The sequence below is a fragment of the Nothobranchius furzeri genome, chromosome 11 (genome assembly GCF_043380555.1).
Source record: "Nothobranchius furzeri strain GRZ-AD chromosome 11, NfurGRZ-RIMD1, whole genome shotgun sequence".
NCBI classification, from domain to species: domain Eukaryota; kingdom Metazoa; phylum Chordata; class Actinopteri; order Cyprinodontiformes; family Nothobranchiidae; genus Nothobranchius; species Nothobranchius furzeri.
This window is the reverse complement of record NC_091751.1, coordinates 54038080-54054727: the sequence shown is the minus strand read 5'-3', so window position 1 is coordinate 54054727 and position 16648 is coordinate 54038080. Positions and strand designations below refer to the sequence as shown.

Here is a 16648-nt window from a genome sequence, read left to right as displayed (position 1 = left end):
ATCTATTATTTAGCTGGTGGTGTCAAAAACAAGCAACACATTTATTCTTGTACAAAAGCTGCAGCATATGTTTTTGAGATGGCTTATATCTTCAAGTCAGTAATCCTAAATCCCCACAGGGCTGAGTAAAAAGAGCAGCGAGGCACTTTTCCATGTTTAGTCAGAGAGATATCACAGCCTCACAAGCACTCAAACTCTTGATCATCAAGCCCACCCAAGTTTTACTACACAATACACATCATTCATGTATATTCGGAGTTCCTGCACAGCTTAGAACACGCCTTGATTATAATTCTTTTGTTGATACTTAAAGCACAAAAAAAAAAGATTCTTACCTCCATTTCCCCTACTTACATCAGCCTCTTTTTTTTTGAGTTGTCATCTGATCTATCAACAAGGTAACAGAAGCATTGACAAGCTGCAACCTCATTTTACAGCATGAGGAGAAAAAACGACTTTCTATTCAGAAAATCTGTTTCCTGGAGTTACATCATGACTCTGGGTCACATCATCAGCTCAGTGTGAAGGAGGCGGGAGCTCTGAAACAAATACAGAGCAGCTCTTTGTGTGCTGTGAAATCTAAAGATGTTGTGGCGAAGATATAAGTTTTCTGTTGATCTGATTCACTCTCTAGCTTTTTTTTTTTTACTATGTTTTGTACTTTCCATTACTTTAATGCTGTGGTTCATTAGCCTGGCGAGTCTTTTTACATATGTGAATATATAATCTGGCCACAACCCAAAGACAGAGCTTGGTCGTGGGGTGGGATCTATTATACTTACACTGTAAAAAGCAACCTATAGAAGCTGCCCAATAAAATTGAGGTAACAATTTGTACACAATTTTCTTAGTTAATTTCTACCCCATATATGTTTGTAAATAGTACCTTATTTTCAAAGTTTAGAATTACCTAAAAGAATTGGGTGAAATCTAACGGACAGTCATTAGTAAATATTACCTAATTTTCTAAGCTAGAAAATAACAAACTAAATTGGACACACATGCCAGAGGTGGGATCAATCCTGCAACCTTCTGCTTACTGGACCACCTTTACCTTCTGAGCTATACTGATGTCCAAAGTAATGCTGGTATGAGTAGGAATGTATTCAAACAAAAACAATACAAATATGATATTTCTAGTTTACAAAAGCTGAACTGAACTTGCATTCACTGTTGCTCAAGATTTGTTGTAGACATGCTGAAAATGTTCCCTCAAAATTTAAGGGCTTCTGTAACTCTAGATACATGAATATTTGAAATGGAAAGCAAATACAGCATGGAACTGTGAACAGCTATTCTGGCCAACATGTACAATTGTTCTATTTTTTAATTAAATAAAATAGGTAATCCATCAGTAATGAACCAATATTTTTGAGTAAGTTTAACTCATTACGTTTGGATTAGATTTGTTAATTAAATAAAATAGGTAGAATTAACTCATTTATTTATTTCTGTCTGTAATATATTTAGTCACATTTTAGATTATTTTATTGAGTGACATTTAACAATCCAAAAATGTGTTGTTTTTTTTTTCAGTGTAAAGCTAAGTCAGTCATCGGAGCAGTCCGACATACACAGTTTAAGAAGACACAAATACATCCTGTTTCTAAATAAAGGATTTAAGGTGTGGTTCACTCGTTTATTCAATACATTTGCAGTGGTCTCTAGTAAGGATGAATGGCTTGTAAGTCACACTCTGGGGAAAAAAAGCTCCGATGTGCTTGTTTCAGTAACTAGAAGTGAGCCACATCGGATTAGAACACCTGGCCCCAGACACGAGAGCCACCAGTCCATCCTTGATGCTCACCCGCATAACTTTATACCAGTGAGCTAGCAATTCGTTTTGGTTTAATTACTGCTCTGGCCTGTTCATCAGCTGGTTTTAACGTTTGATTGGCACTGGTTTGAACAAGCAAACCATCTGAAACCTCACTTCGGTGTTGGTGGTGGTTTAACAAGAAGTCTGTGAAATCACCGTCACATTCTGGCTCGGTTTTGAGAGCTCCTGAAGATAACATCTAATAATTTCTGCTGAATAATCTCTTCTTCATGATGGCTGGACAGGGTTCCTGTTCTCTCACAGGTAAAAATCAATTTTGGGGGTTTAAGCATTATTTAAAGTGCAGAATAAATAAGAAAGAAAGCAGTTCCTCACAAATGTGGAGACTACATTATCTGTTAGCTACTCAGACAGAGTGGGCATTAGTGTTTGCAGTCCAGGCAAGGAAGAACTCCGAGGTCTTGAGAACATCCTGGATTGTCACGTTTAGGAGCAGGAGGTTAGGACCCAAGATGCAGAACCCAGGATGACAAGAGACAGGAGTGGGTATGTAAGTAAAAATCCTTTATTTGGAGGAAGAACAAAAATAAATCCAAAAGGCAGGGAGCCAAAATCCAAAAATCCAGGGAGTCAAAAAAACACAAGAGGAACGAGCAGAATGGCAGAACAAATAACGCTGACAAACAACAATGGACCGACAAGAACAATGAGACAAGGAGGGCTTATATAGACAGGGAGGAGCAATTAGGGAAACAGGAAGCAGGTGTGTGGAGTGAGGCTGGAGGAAAGGCAGGTGACAGCAATTATCTGGATGGGGAAGAGAACCAGTGGAGGGCAGATAAACCTGACACTATATAAAACACAAAACTAAACCGAAAGACTAAGGGAAGAACTCACACAAACACATACACATACGGACACACACAAACTCATACACACATACAATGAACTGGGGAACAAGAGGCTGGGGCTACAACTTAAGACACACAACAGAGATGCAGATAAAGGACACATGAGGGCGCTGAGAACACAAAAGGGAATCCAGAGAGGGATGGAGGACATAAGGAGACACATGGGGAAGACACAGACGCAGACCATGACATGGATGGGGAGGAGCAGACCATTGTGAGACAGAAAAATGTATGGGTGAAGCCAAATATATATATATATATATATATATATATATATATATATATATATATATATATATATATATATATATATATATATATATATATATAACATGGTCTAAACCTCCAAAAAGTGAATGTTGCAGAACCTGCAGAATTTTTAAACTATGTATCCCAGCTTGAACTCTTCTAAAGAACTTGAAGGGCTCATTAAAGTCTGCAAATATAGAAGAAATTCACAAACACAGACTACCCACAATTTGATGGGTTCATTTCTTGAGTTTGTAGGGAACGATCAATGACAGCTCTTTAATTAACAGCACGAGCCCACGTTGAAAGCCTCCTCACAGACGCAGGGGGCTTTTATTCAGCTCAACAGAAATAGACAAATCGAGAAGGTGACAAAGATTTAGTCAAAAAGAGCAGAAGGCTCAGGTATAAGATTTCAAAATACCTGGGGCTCATCACAGATTCTGCTGAAGTCATAAGAGATGCTTTTATTTCAATCTCTTCATCTCATTTCTGCATGTTTGATCTATTAATTAACTAAGTTTGCATCTAACTCAGGCTAATTCAACCTCTGCTCTGTAATATTTTTAGTCGCATTTCTGTTTTTTCACCTTTCAAACCTCCATCCACCTCCTCTTTGTTTTAATCTTATGTAACATGTGTCCAAATCATTTAAATGTGCCCGAGGGGATATTTTTTGTTCTTTTCAAATGTTTGTCTAAATGAAGGCAGATGGTGAATCATGTGGACAGCCATCTTTATTTATTCTTTCTCTTCATCCTCTGGCACCTTGTCTTTGTCTCTTCTACCCTCCTCCAATTACACCTTTGCACAGCGAGCAGGTGAGCAGGTGTCAGCGCTGCTCCCGGCAGCTCTAACGCCCTCTTTCCTGACGAGAAGGTTTGAACAAAGAAATTGAGATGAATTGATTTGGCAACATCTAATGATTCATTAACACATGCAAAACAATTTTACAAGAGAAGAATAAACACAATCATGGAATAGCAGATGGAAAGTATCACATGTGCTGCAGTTTGTTGTGTCAACAAAAGAAGGAGAAAGCGATTCTTTCTGAAGTGATATCGCCATGCCTGTTTGCAAGTGAATGCTAATGTCTGGATGATGCATGAGATTCATTTGTTTTTCTGACATAAAATCAAAGGTAGAGAAATGTGATCTGGATGAATATGAAATGGCGGCATAATGGTCAAATAAACACTTGTATCACCCTGCTTACAAACTGAATGTGCTTTGACAATAAGTCACTTAGCGCTTCCTTCAGGAAGCAAATTTGAAGAAGATAAAAATATATGTTCCGTTTCAAGTCAGACTGAGGCAGCTGAATCTTTGGGTTGGGTTTCGGTCTTTTTCACTGGTGAAACTGTAAATAAAGTGCAATATTTGTGCAAAAATCCCTAAGTCACAAACTATCTTAATAGTGTATTAATCTGTTTTCAAATCCTTCTCATTATCAGTGTTATTTTTCTCATGTTGCACACAGAACGTCAGATGTTCTTGTTCCTCTTCAATCATTAACAATTTGGGAAACTGAAAGGCTGGAGAAACCTGCACTTTCGGCAATTTGGGTGGAAAATGTATCTTCTGAATTTTTGCTAAATGCTCAAAATTCCAGTGTAATGAAGGTGAGAATGAAAACCCTTGCAAACATTTCAAGAAATGTCAACATCTTCACAAAAGTTTGTTAGACATTTGTTTGCAAGTGTTCAAAGCCCAGTGAGATGCTAGCTTAAATATTTTCTTTTGTAAATAACCATACTTATTTTCTTGTTATTTTGAAGAAATTGCTTTTCTTATCTGAAATCTCCTCATATGAGAAGAGAAATATCTTCAAGGAAAAAAAATTAGAGATACAGTCACCTTTAAAAAAACTTTTTTTATTTTTATTTATTTTAAAGATATTTGTCCTTTGTTTAACAAGAAATGCAGTTTACATTTTAGGACATTCCCAAGTCTCAGAAAAGCATTGTCAGTCAAAATGATCTGTCATGACCCTGCTTGACCTTAGTGCAGTTTTTGACTCACCTTAAGGAAAAAGCCGAATGTTCTGGCTCGTATCTCTGGCCTTGCATAAGACTAGCTTTCTTTTCATTTTTCCAACAAAACAGTTTCTTCGAAGACAGAAACTATTTCCTCAAACACTGCTCCACTTATTTGTGGCACCCCACAAGGCTTAGTTCTGGGACATCTATTCTCTTCTTTCTGTATCCTTCTTTTTGCTACCATCTTTCATTCATAACCTGACATCTCATTTCACTAATTTGCTGATAACATCCAGGTGTTTATGTCCTTCAAATTCCACCAATTTGACAAGCTGACCACCCTTGTCCCAGACAAGGTTGTTCAGCAACTCTCTTGTTCTGACTCCCAACAAGGCAGAAACACTGATGGTTGCACCTCCAGAACCTCATCCTAAACTCAAACATGCAGTTTCTTCCTTTTGTTCACCAGCCAAGCCCAATATGAGATCTAAGAGTTATCTTTGATTCAAAACCAAGCTCATATGTTTTTTCAATACATTTGCTCTGGTCTCTAGTACTAAATAATACCTTAGGAGTTGATCACTGTGGGGAAAAAGCACTGGCACTACTGTTTCAAGAACTAGAAGTAAGTCAGATCAAAAGGGAGCAGAAGATGGGAGGTTTTGGGGGCCTTACTGTATTTCCTGATATTTGGACACCTTGTCTCTGATTGGCTAACAGCAATGCAACTCTACCAATGACACTGTTTGCTCTGTCAAATTGATGTTTTATCTCTGCAAATAACAGAAGCCTGAAATAGTTTTGCCATGTTGTGGGGTTACTAACGCTAATGATTAGCTTCTACCAGCCGAGAAAAGCTCTGCTTTCTCCTGGATGTTGAATTAACACAGCCTCCACAAGCCAAGCGAGACAAGTTGGATGAGTCAATAAGCTGATGTGCAATTCCCTGTTGATTTTCTATCGGCGGCTAATGTAGAATCTAGAGTAGAATTCTGTTGTCTTGTTTAGCCTGCATGTTAATCTCAGACTGACTGATGATATTTAAAAAATTACAAGTAAAAATGGTTTCTAAGTAAACTTGATATTTAAGCTTCAATTCACGTAAAATAGTTTCAACTGCAGATATGAAAAAAAGAAAAAAATAATCCATGCCATTGTCTCATTGAATTTAGACAATCAAAATACTCTTTTTATTAGTTTAATTTTCCCTCTCAGGCCTTCAAGCCATTAAAAACACAGCAGCCAGACTCCTAACAAAATCTAACAGGCATACTCAAATAGCTCAGATTATGTACTCTCTTCACTGGCTTTATTTAGTGTTGATTTATTCTGATACATTTTATTTGTTTACATGTTTTGTCCTAACTTTATCTTTGTTGTACAACACCTTGTGATGTATTTATAGATTGTACTTACTTTCATCAGACCAAATGCTTTCAGACATTAGATCAAAGAGAAACAAGCATCAGGTTTAGTTCAAAAACCCATCAAACTTTTGAATAAACAACGTCAGAATGAAAGGCCCCAGGGGGAAAAAAATCAGACTAAACGTTGTAAGATAGAACCGATACTGAGAGAAGCATCCTGCATGTGGCACAGTTGTGAGTAACTTGTTTGAAACTTTATTTAAATTGTTGCATTTGTTTTGAGTTTGAAAAAGGGTAGAATGCCTACTCCGGATCAGGGATGAGCTCCTGCCTCAAGTGAAGGAGTTTGAGTATCTCTGGGTCTTGTTCACGAGTAAGGGAAAGACGGAATGCAAAATCAATGGGTGGATTGGTGCTGCGCCTGCAGCGATGCGGGCATTGCACTGATCCATCGTGGTGAAGAGAGAGCTTGATGTTATTTTGTCCAACATTTGTTTTTAATTGATTAGTCTCATTCCGTTACCTCTCTGTATTTGTAAGATTGCTTGCTTATTTTATAATTTTATGTTTTTATCTTGCTTTTATGCCCAGATACTGGGAATGTTTTTATGATGATGCTGTTCAGCACCTTGGGCTTCTGATAACGTTGTGGAAGGTGCTCTACAAATAAAATTGATTGATTGATTGATACCGGTTGATCTACGTTTCAACACTCAGCTATGGTCACGAGCTTTGGGTGGTGACTGAAAAAATGAGTTTGTGGATACTAAATTGCTGAAAGGAGTATTCTCCGCAGAGTGGCTGGGCTCTCCCTTAGAGATAGGATGAGAAGCTCGGTAATCAGGGAGGGGCTTGGAGTAGACCCGCTGCTCCTCCACATCGAGAGGAGTCAAATGAGGTGGCTCGGGCATCAAGTTAGGACGCCTCCTGGACGCCTCCCTGGTAAGGTTTTCTAGGCACGTCCAACTGGGAGGAGACCTAAGGGAAGACCCAAGATACACTGGAGGGACTATGTCTCATTTCTGGCCACGGAACGCCTTAGGATTCCCCCGAAGTATCTGGCCCAAGTGGCTGGGGAAAGGGAAGTCTGGGCCTCCCTACGTAGGCTGCTGCCCCCGCAACTCGACCCCGGATAAGCGGCCGAAAATTGATGGATGAATTTATTTCAAACATATCCCAACAGTCTGTGGAAAAAAACTGCAAACCAAGAAAAAAGGAAAATACTACGCTCTGATTACATTTTACAGCAGATGTGTTGTAAAACTGTTCACCACTGCACCAAACCAAATCTCACAAGAATCAGGACTGCCAGCCTGAGGAGCACAGCTGAACTGAATCCTCCTGATCCAGACATTGTGTTTAACTAGACTTTTGCCTTGAAACAAAGACACTTACACAGACCTCACCACTCATTGTAAAGCAGTCAAACAGCAGGAGATTACAGGAATAGGCTACTGCTGATTACTCATATGCATACCAATGAGTAGAAACTTCTTTTAATCAATATAATGATGAGTTTGAAGCATAACACATTGTCAATTAGGCAAAAGAAGTCTGAAAGTGTTCTTTGACATAGTGAAAAAGCATTATCAGCACAAATCGAAGCTCGTAGTTCTCCATACTGTACTAAATCGACAGACAAGACAAAGAATATTGATCTATAACAACAAAACCGTGTATCTGGTGAACAGATTTGTGGGAATGCTGTGTTGATTTGCCCAAAGGAAGGATTTCTACCGCTTCATCACCTCACCAAGAACCTATCAAGAAAGTCAGAGGGAAAACCTGCTGTTACTCCATTCTACAGGCTTATGGAAAGACCTGCAGCAAATTCTGTTACTTTCCACCCGTAGAGTTTAAATATCAACCTTTGGGAGTGCATGCTGTCTTATTCTCTCTCTCTCTGTTCAGCTCTCGAGTTATGGAGGTTAGACAACAAACCCACTCCCAGCTGTCATGAAGAAGGTTGGGGATCAGCAAAGAACCTCAACACAACCCAAAAAATAAATAAATAATAAAACAGAAAGGATGAGACGCATCCCTTTTTCCTTCTTCTTTTCTTTCTACTCTATGCTGTTTTGTCAAAATGCCATCTACTCCTGAGAGGGAGAGCTAAACCTTTACAGATACAACTTCCGCTGACCTTTTAACTTAGACATAAATCACTGGTATTTGCTCAGATGTTGTTATGGGTCACATTGATCAAAAAAAGACGTGAAAAAAAGACCCCCGCCATGTTAATCTTTTATTTATTATAACCTCAAAATATAAATGCAGAAATGCCGTGCAATAATTAAATGTGTGGCCTAATGGTTTAAAAATATATATATATATTGTTGAAAGTTTTGAACGATTAACAAAAGCAAACAGACACATCCAGTGACAAATGCAATCAATCAGCAGGTCGGATTAGCGCAGAGTAGCCAAAACATCACAGTGAATAAAAAATGCATTATCGATCTTAATGAACTAATTTTAATAATGGCCTTTCACAATGTTGTTGTTAAATGCTTAATGGAAAGATTGTTGATAAAGCTATGAATGAGAAAAAGCAACAAGTGGCAATTTCTGCTTTATTCTTCTCTGGTCAACTACCTTACGTATTTTCTTTAGAATTCTTATTTAAGAAATAAAAATAATGAATTCAATATAATGAAAAATATCCCACTAAATAATATATGTATTAAATTTAATTTGACCTAACCCTAAAAAGAGGTCTACAACCTTATTGTCATTCTATGATGTAACATTAACTAGCTTAAACTGTGTTTTCTTGTTAATTGGGGCAGCAGTAGCTCGGAAGGTAGGGCAGGTTGTCCAGTAATTGGAGGGTTGCTGGATCGATCACAGCTCCCGGCAGAGAATGCTGCTGGTGTGTCGTTGGGCAAGGTATTCGACCCACATTTCCTATTGCTGGTGGGCGGAGGGACCGGTGGCACCAGTGCGTTGCAGGATAGCTGTGGCTACGTTGTAGTTCATCATCACCAGGGAGTGTGAGTGTGTGTGTGTGTGTGTGTGTGTGTGCGCACGCGCGCATGTGTTTGTTGTAAAGCCCCTTGGGGGTTCTAGGACTCTAGAATGTGCTATATAAAATACAGGCCAATTACCACTTTTACTATTTAATTTAAGCACCTGGGAAACCTTGCACATCTATCACACCATCTGTTTAAACCTTAGAGGAACCTAGAGTACTATTTGAGTTATTTAATGATCATCATTTACACGCTTGGAGGTAAATATTATCCTTCTAAACCTCATTTATGATTTTAAAGTATCACATCCAAGCTCACATGGTTTGTCAGAGCGTCTTTCTGTCCTGAGTAATGCATCAATGCTGCAGAGCAGGACATGTAGCCCTGGTGCACCTTGGGGGATTTAAACTCTTCTGCTGACTTTTTTTTTGCAAGAACTCAAGAAAAAAGCTAAGTTTACAAGGCTGCAGCTATTTTAAAGTAGAACAATCACTTCCTCGATTTCTTTTCTCTCAATAAAGATGCTGCTTTAGATAGAAGTAAAAAATTTTTTATTTAAATTCACTTACCTTGCTAGCAATTTGCACTAAAGCAGAGCTGTAACCATTCATTGGTTCAAATAGAAAATAAGAATGTTAGAAAGTCTTAAATGTTTACAGAGCATTTATGTTGGTATAGTTGTTATAGTACAACTTCATTAATCAGCAATTATAGACAAAAGTACTTTGATTCATGTCCTTTTGTACCAAATGTTGCAACAAACTATATGAATAAAACAGACGTGCGTTATCTTGAAAGTGCAATCTGTTACAGCATACTTGATCTCAACACAAGTGAAAAATGTGCTCTTTATTTAGTTGCAAAGCAGTGAAAAAACCAAACTAATCACTTCAGGAATGAGACTTCGTAATATTTCCCAACAATAAAAAAAAAAAAAAACGACTTATCTGTAGCACACCTGTTATCTGTTACTGGCAGGGTCATTTCAGACCAGACTCCAGTTTTTATAAATGTTGAGAGAACAAAAATGCATCTTTGGTTCACCGGTCATCTATCCATAATTTGTTTTTGTACACTTGCAAAGGAGACAGCTGGTTCCTATGTAAATATTGTAAAAGGCATCATTCTGATTAATCACATCCCTGCATGTTTGATGCAATGTCCACATTTAGCTGTTGGTTATAAATAAGAACAGTACAAGTCCTCATTTCCACAAGATGTTTTTGTTGTAAATTCAATTACACATCTGCAAAAAGAAAAAAAAAATGCTGCAAATACCGCGTGAACATCTGAATTCGACACGGTAAGGATTACTACAGGATCGGATGAGTGTCCTGCTGGGACTCTACAGCACTAACAACCGAGGCTATGGGTCCCCCACTGCGCTGAGACGGGGTGAATAAAAGAAATACATACGTGTTTGAAGGTTTGTGATGACGGTGCCACTTGTGAGGGGTCCTTTGGTAGCGTACAGGGCTACGGAGTAGGATGTACTCGGTTTGAGGTTGGACAGCTGGTGTTCCTGCTTGTTGCCTTCCACCAGAAAGGTATCAGCTGTTACTGGAAAACCAAATCAAAACATCCTCAATTGTACATGCATATACATCAGTCAGTTATTTTTTATTAAATGCATTGTATAAGATTCAAATCCAACTCTGGAGTATCCCGCTCATTTACTGGATTTTTACATGAATTTTACTTCTGAACAAAGAAATCTTTGAAGAAAAATACATATTTTGGCCTGAAATGTTACCATGACTCTGTAATTACTTAATGTGCGTGGTCAAAAAGCACTTCTGATCTGCTCTTCCCTTGCATTAGGCCAGTGTGTCGCCATGGCAACTACAGCAATCTTGATTAAATGAAGATGATTGGAAATGTAATCACTAGTTTTATTTATTTAGTTAGTCTGAAAAATAACAGAAAAAATTAGATTTTGGTGCATGGTTGTAAGACGGCAACAGAAAAAACAGAAGACAATTAATGTAATGTTGCTTCCTGGGCACTCTATCGATACTGTTTAAGTTAAGTGGAGGTGGGGGTCTATGCTCCCCCTCCTCTAAGCGCCCTGACTCAGTGTGGAAGACCTGATGCTGCCGGGTCAGACGGCTCCTCTGATGGCATTTCCTTGCCTTACCTTACTTGGCACATCTGGACTCAGCCGAATATAATTTTTTACTGATGTGTGTGTGTGTGTGTGTGTGTGTGTGTGTGTGTGTGTGTGTGTGTGTGTGTGTCTGTGTCTGTGTCTGTTTATGTGTGTGTTTGCATATGTCTGTTAATGTTTTTAACTGTTATGGGAATTTGGGGTCATTTTGTAAAGCACTTTGAGTAGCACTTTCTTTGAAAAGCGCTTTATAAATAAAATCTGACTGATTGATTGATTGATTGATAGTTTTGAGTATTGTGGCTTCCTGTGGCTCACAGAAAGAATCTAACTTAATTAATTCCTTTTATAAAGCATCATAGTTATATAAAACAGGAGGATATCAAAGTTATTTTAAAAAAGAACAATGCCAATTTCTTTAGTGTCTATTGATGATGAAATTGTACATGAATAGAAATGAAGCATGTTGGTCCTGTCTGTTGTAAACAATGTATGAATGCAATGCTGTGCAAAAGTTTCCCCTCATTCCTCTATATTTTCTATCCAAAACTCCAGATGTTCTTGTAACGTATTTTCACGGCCATAGGGTGCACCGTGTTATAGGGCACAGCGCGCACCGGGTTATAGGGCGCGGGCACGGTAAAACGTAGCGGTAAAACATCTGTGCGGGCTCGGGACTCGGAACATATCAGTGCAAACCAGACATTGTGAAAATTATAAACAGCCAAAAGCATGTTTCACTTTACTGGTCTAGTCCTGGTTCAGACCTGGTTTAGAGCGCATGTGCACTTCCTGATTGTGTGCGCTGATGGCTCGTGCTCTTCTTATGCACTGATGCGCTGTGTTGAAGTTCAGAATGTGCTTACCGGTAGTTGGTGGATTTAACCACATAAACTTTCCACATGAACAAAATCATATGTGTGTTATTAATAGGCATAAGAAAATAGTGTGATTTCAATTGTGTTTTATTAAAAAAAGGCAGCAGGAGCACATATGAGTTTGGTTGTGCTTTATTTGGGTGCTATTAATTAATCATCAAATCCATCAAAGTCTTCATCTTCTGTATCTGATAAGAACAACTGGGCTAGAGTACAGTCAAACACGCCAGATTCTCTCTCGTCACAGTCAGAGTCTGTCTCGTTCCATCCATCCATCCATCGCTCCCACGCCGTTCGCAGCCTTACTTTGAACGCCCTGTTCATGCCAATTTCCAGCGGTTGGAGTTCCTTTGTCAAGCCTCCCGGAATGACAGCGAGCTCCGAGTTCATTTGCGTCTCACAACAACACAATAGGTGCACCGCACCATAGGGAGCGGCATACATTTTGGAGAAAATTTAAGACTTTTAGGTGCGCCTTATGATTGTGAAAATACGGTAATTTCTTAAATGTCTTAGTTAATTGTTCTGGTCTCACAGAGTTTTTCCTTCAGAATGCGGCTGCTTTCTCATCATTTACTCTTCAATTTACTGGTTTTAAATCATTTTACAGTGATCTATGAGGCTTTAGGCAGTGTTCCTTGATTTTAGCACCCCCTAGTGTCCATTACTAATTTACTGTGGTTAAACGAAAATGAACGATTATCTCCTCTCAGTGCATTCGTCATTAATCTAACCTTAATCACCTTAATACAATTGGTGAAATGTCTCCTCAGCCTTCATTAGTGTCTACAGGATCAGTTCATAAAACAGATCAGCTATGTTCATGATCTAAAACATGCAGGAAAGTGCTGGAATCAGACAGTGGTGCCAGGCATGTCAGCTCAATTTTCCACAGCCCACCACTCTGAAGTTGCACGTGCAGTAATGGGCGGTGGGGCTCTGAGTGACTTTTCATTAACCCCGTAAAGGGTTATTTTAGCACATACTGGCTCAAAAAAATAATTTTAAAATATGAAAAAGTTATCTAGTATCGCTCTAATTTGTTAGTAATATTCAAAAAATGATTTGTGGCAACACAGAAAACAAAGTTACTTAAATTTAATGTTTTATTTGTAACTAACTATTTATAAAAGCAAGTGTTCCCATTCGATTTCTGTATGAATAAATAAAAATAAAGAACACAGACTGATGAACATATTTTTAGACCTGAAACTTGTTAGTTTGTCTTCCTTTTAAAAAACATCTTTTGTCACAGTCAGGATAAAGCCCTGGACGGAAAACTAGTGAAAAAGCAGTCAAAGTAAAACCAAAATAAAATAAAACACTTATGACTATAAGACAGCCTGATTAAATTGTCATCTTAATAAAAATATATACAACATTGTTAGTCTAACTGGGAGAAAAGTAGAATGATACTGCTGGTTTAAAACTTTTGTAGAGACCGGTTCGGTTTTCCGTGTGTCACACTCTGTCCTGTCTCCCCATTCTGTTTAGTCCTGTGTCCATGTTAATTGCTCCCGCCTGCCTCTCGTCTCCCAATCACCCAAGGTCCCAGCTCCTCCTGTATTTCAACCCTGTTAGTCCATTTTGTCTGGTTGGCTCATTATTTCATTGTCCAGCGTGTGTTCATGATTAAAGACTCTAAACTCATTCTGGTTTGTCTGCCTGCCTGCTTCCCTCACCCGCATGTGGATCCTTGTATCTGCCTCACTCACCGGCACGTTGTGACAGACTGAGCCAACCCTGTAAAGGATCCTGCAGGGAGGTTCTTCCTTGGGAGTGTTTGCTCCAGTTTTTAACCGCAGATCACTGGCTGGCTTCTCCTCCTCTGGCCTCGTCTCGCCGCAGACGCCATCACCGAACCCCGGTTGCGACGATCCCCTCCGCCCTCCCGGAGCTAGATGTGAGGTTGGACCAGGAGACACAGCTAGACCGCTCCTGCTACGTGGGCACCAGACTGGCTGTGTGCTCCCCCGGAGCTGGCCCACGGCGTTGGGAAGGATGCCGGGCTCCACCGTCACCCCTAGTCCCAGGACAGAGCCGCGAGTTTGCTGCAGCTCCGGCTCGGTGCGCCAGCTTGGACCCGCCCCCAGTCAGACCAGCAGTTCTGTCTCCGGTCCAATCAGCGCCTCCGTCATGTGGAGGCGGAGGGACCACGCCTACAGCCCAGCTGACAGAGCTCGCCGGCCTCCAGGCGGAGCTTGGCCGGGTCCGTCAGCTCGTCAGCCTCCAGGAGTTCCAGCTGGACACCCTATCCTCCCCAAATTACCAGAAGTTTCCGGTCCAGTCTGCAGCTCCCTCATCTCTTGGCCAAAGGATCGAACCTGCAGTCCACCCAGCAGAGCTCGCCGGTCTCCGAGCTGAGCTGGCCCAACTCCATCAGAGCCTCAGTCTCCAGGAGCTCCAGCTGGACAATCTATCCTCCCTGCTCTCCCAGTTTCCAGCACCACCAGTTCAGTCAGCTCCTGTTCCAGCGGTGGTCCCGGTGGGTGCACCACATCCAGTTCCAGCGGTGGTCCAGAGGTTGCACCGCATCCGGTCCAGCCTGTCCAAGCAGTCCCGTCTGTAGCAACTCCTCCTCCACTCCAGAAGCTGGCGGTCCAGAAGCCGACGCCCCCGGACCAGAAGTCAATGGTCCAGAAATCGACGGTCCAGAAGCCAACGCCCCCGGACCAGAAGTCGACGCCCCCGGACCAGAAGTCAACACCCCCGGACCAGAAGTCGACGCCCCCGGACCAGAAGTCGACGGTCCAAAAGTCGACAGTCCAGAAGCCGACGGTCCAGAAGTCGACGGTCCAGAAGCCGACGCCCCCGGACCAGAAGTCGACGGTCCAGAAGTTGACGGTCCAGAAGTCGACGGTCCAGAAGCCGACGGTCCAGAAGCCGACGCCCCCGGACCAGAAGTTGACGGTCCAGAAGTCGACGGACCAGAAATCGACGCCCCCGGAACAAAAGTCGACGCCTCCGGACCAGAAGTCGATAGAGGTCGACACCCCCAGTCCTGAAGTTGACGCCCCTTCCAGTCCTGTGGTCGACGCCCTTTCCAGTCCTGACGTCGACGCTCTCTCCAGTCCAGAGGTCGACGCTCTCTCCAGTCCAGAGGTCGACGCTCTCTCCAGTCCAGAGGTCGATGCTCTTTCCAGTCCAGAGGTCGACGCTCTTTTCAGTCCAGAGGTCGACGCTCTTTCCAGTCCAGAGGTCGACGCTCTTTCCAGTCCAGAGGTCGACACTCCTTCGTATCCAGAGGTCGATGCTCCATCGTATTCAGAGGTCGACATTCCTTCATGTCAAGAGGTCGACGCTCCTTCGTGTCCAGAGGTCGACGCTCCTTCGTGTCCAAAGGTCGACGCTCCTTCGTGTCCAGAGGTCCACAATCCCTCGTGTCCAGAGGTCGACTCTCCCTCGTGTCCAGAGGTCGACGCTCCCTCGTGTCCAGAGGTCGACGCTCCCTTGTGTCTAGAGGTCGGCGTTCCCTCCAGTCCAGAGGTCGACGTTCCATCCAGTCCAGAGGTCGACGTCCCCTCCAGTCCAGAGGTCAACGTCCCCTCCAGTCCAGAGGTCGACGTCCCCTCCAGTCCAGGGGTCAACGCCGTCTCCAGTCCCGTGGTCGACGCCGTCTCCAGTCCACTAGCAGTAGCTTGGGCTAGAGCTTGCAGTACTTTGGGCTAGCATTGTCAGTAGCTCGAGTTAGCATTGTTAACTAGCTAACAGAGGTTACCAGTGCCATGGCCAATGCTTTTAACATATTATCAATGCTAAAGTGGGTTGAGACTTGCAAATGCAAGGCTGTATGTGTTGCGTATGACATGTAAAGCCAATGCTTCTTAGAAAAATCCATTTCTTCATTACTACTTAGCAAAGGAAACCAGGTCGGATATCATATGCTTTTTGGTATGCTACATTTGACACCCCAAGCTGCATAAGTTAAACAACAACATGAGAAATATTGCTTTGAATTCTAGGACACCTTAATACATATACACCTTTATATATAGGAATATATTGATATCTTAGTGCTTACAACATCTTAGGCAAAGGTCTAAAGCCTGGTTTATGCTTCTCCGTCAGCTCTGCAAGGGACAGACACGCACAGATTGACGGAAGCATTTTGCTCTCATACTTCTCCGTCTCCTGGAGAGCATTGCAAAGCAATTGCCCGGTAGGACAACAGAGGGCTTAGCGCTGTTCTGTGGTATCCTGTCATGTATCGGTCCAAGATAGTGTGTTTATATTGTGTTTTTTGTGTATATAAGAGATTTTTAACACGGACATATTTGTCTCTCATTCTCCCACCTCTTCATGCGCTCCCCACCTCTAAACCCACGTTTCCTGTCATTTCCGTCCACAAATAAAACGCTTGCTGTGCATCTTTTCACTCCTCCAGTCACGGGAGAATTAAACGTTC

General features: G+C 41.4%; 1 protein-coding gene across 4 annotated transcripts in view; it reads right to left on the bottom strand.

The window, feature by feature from the left end:
• Positions 1-16648, bottom strand: part of tnr (tenascin R (restrictin, janusin)) — a 240954-nt gene that overhangs the window by 23886 nt on the left and 200420 nt on the right. For all 4 annotated transcript variants that reach the window (XM_070541686.1, XM_070541689.1, XM_070541688.1 and 1 more), the window contains one exon: positions 10675-10818. In XM_070541686.1, coding sequence (XP_070397787.1) covers positions 10675-10818 — 144 coding nt within the window. The remainder of the gene's footprint in view (positions 1-10674; positions 10819-16648) is intronic.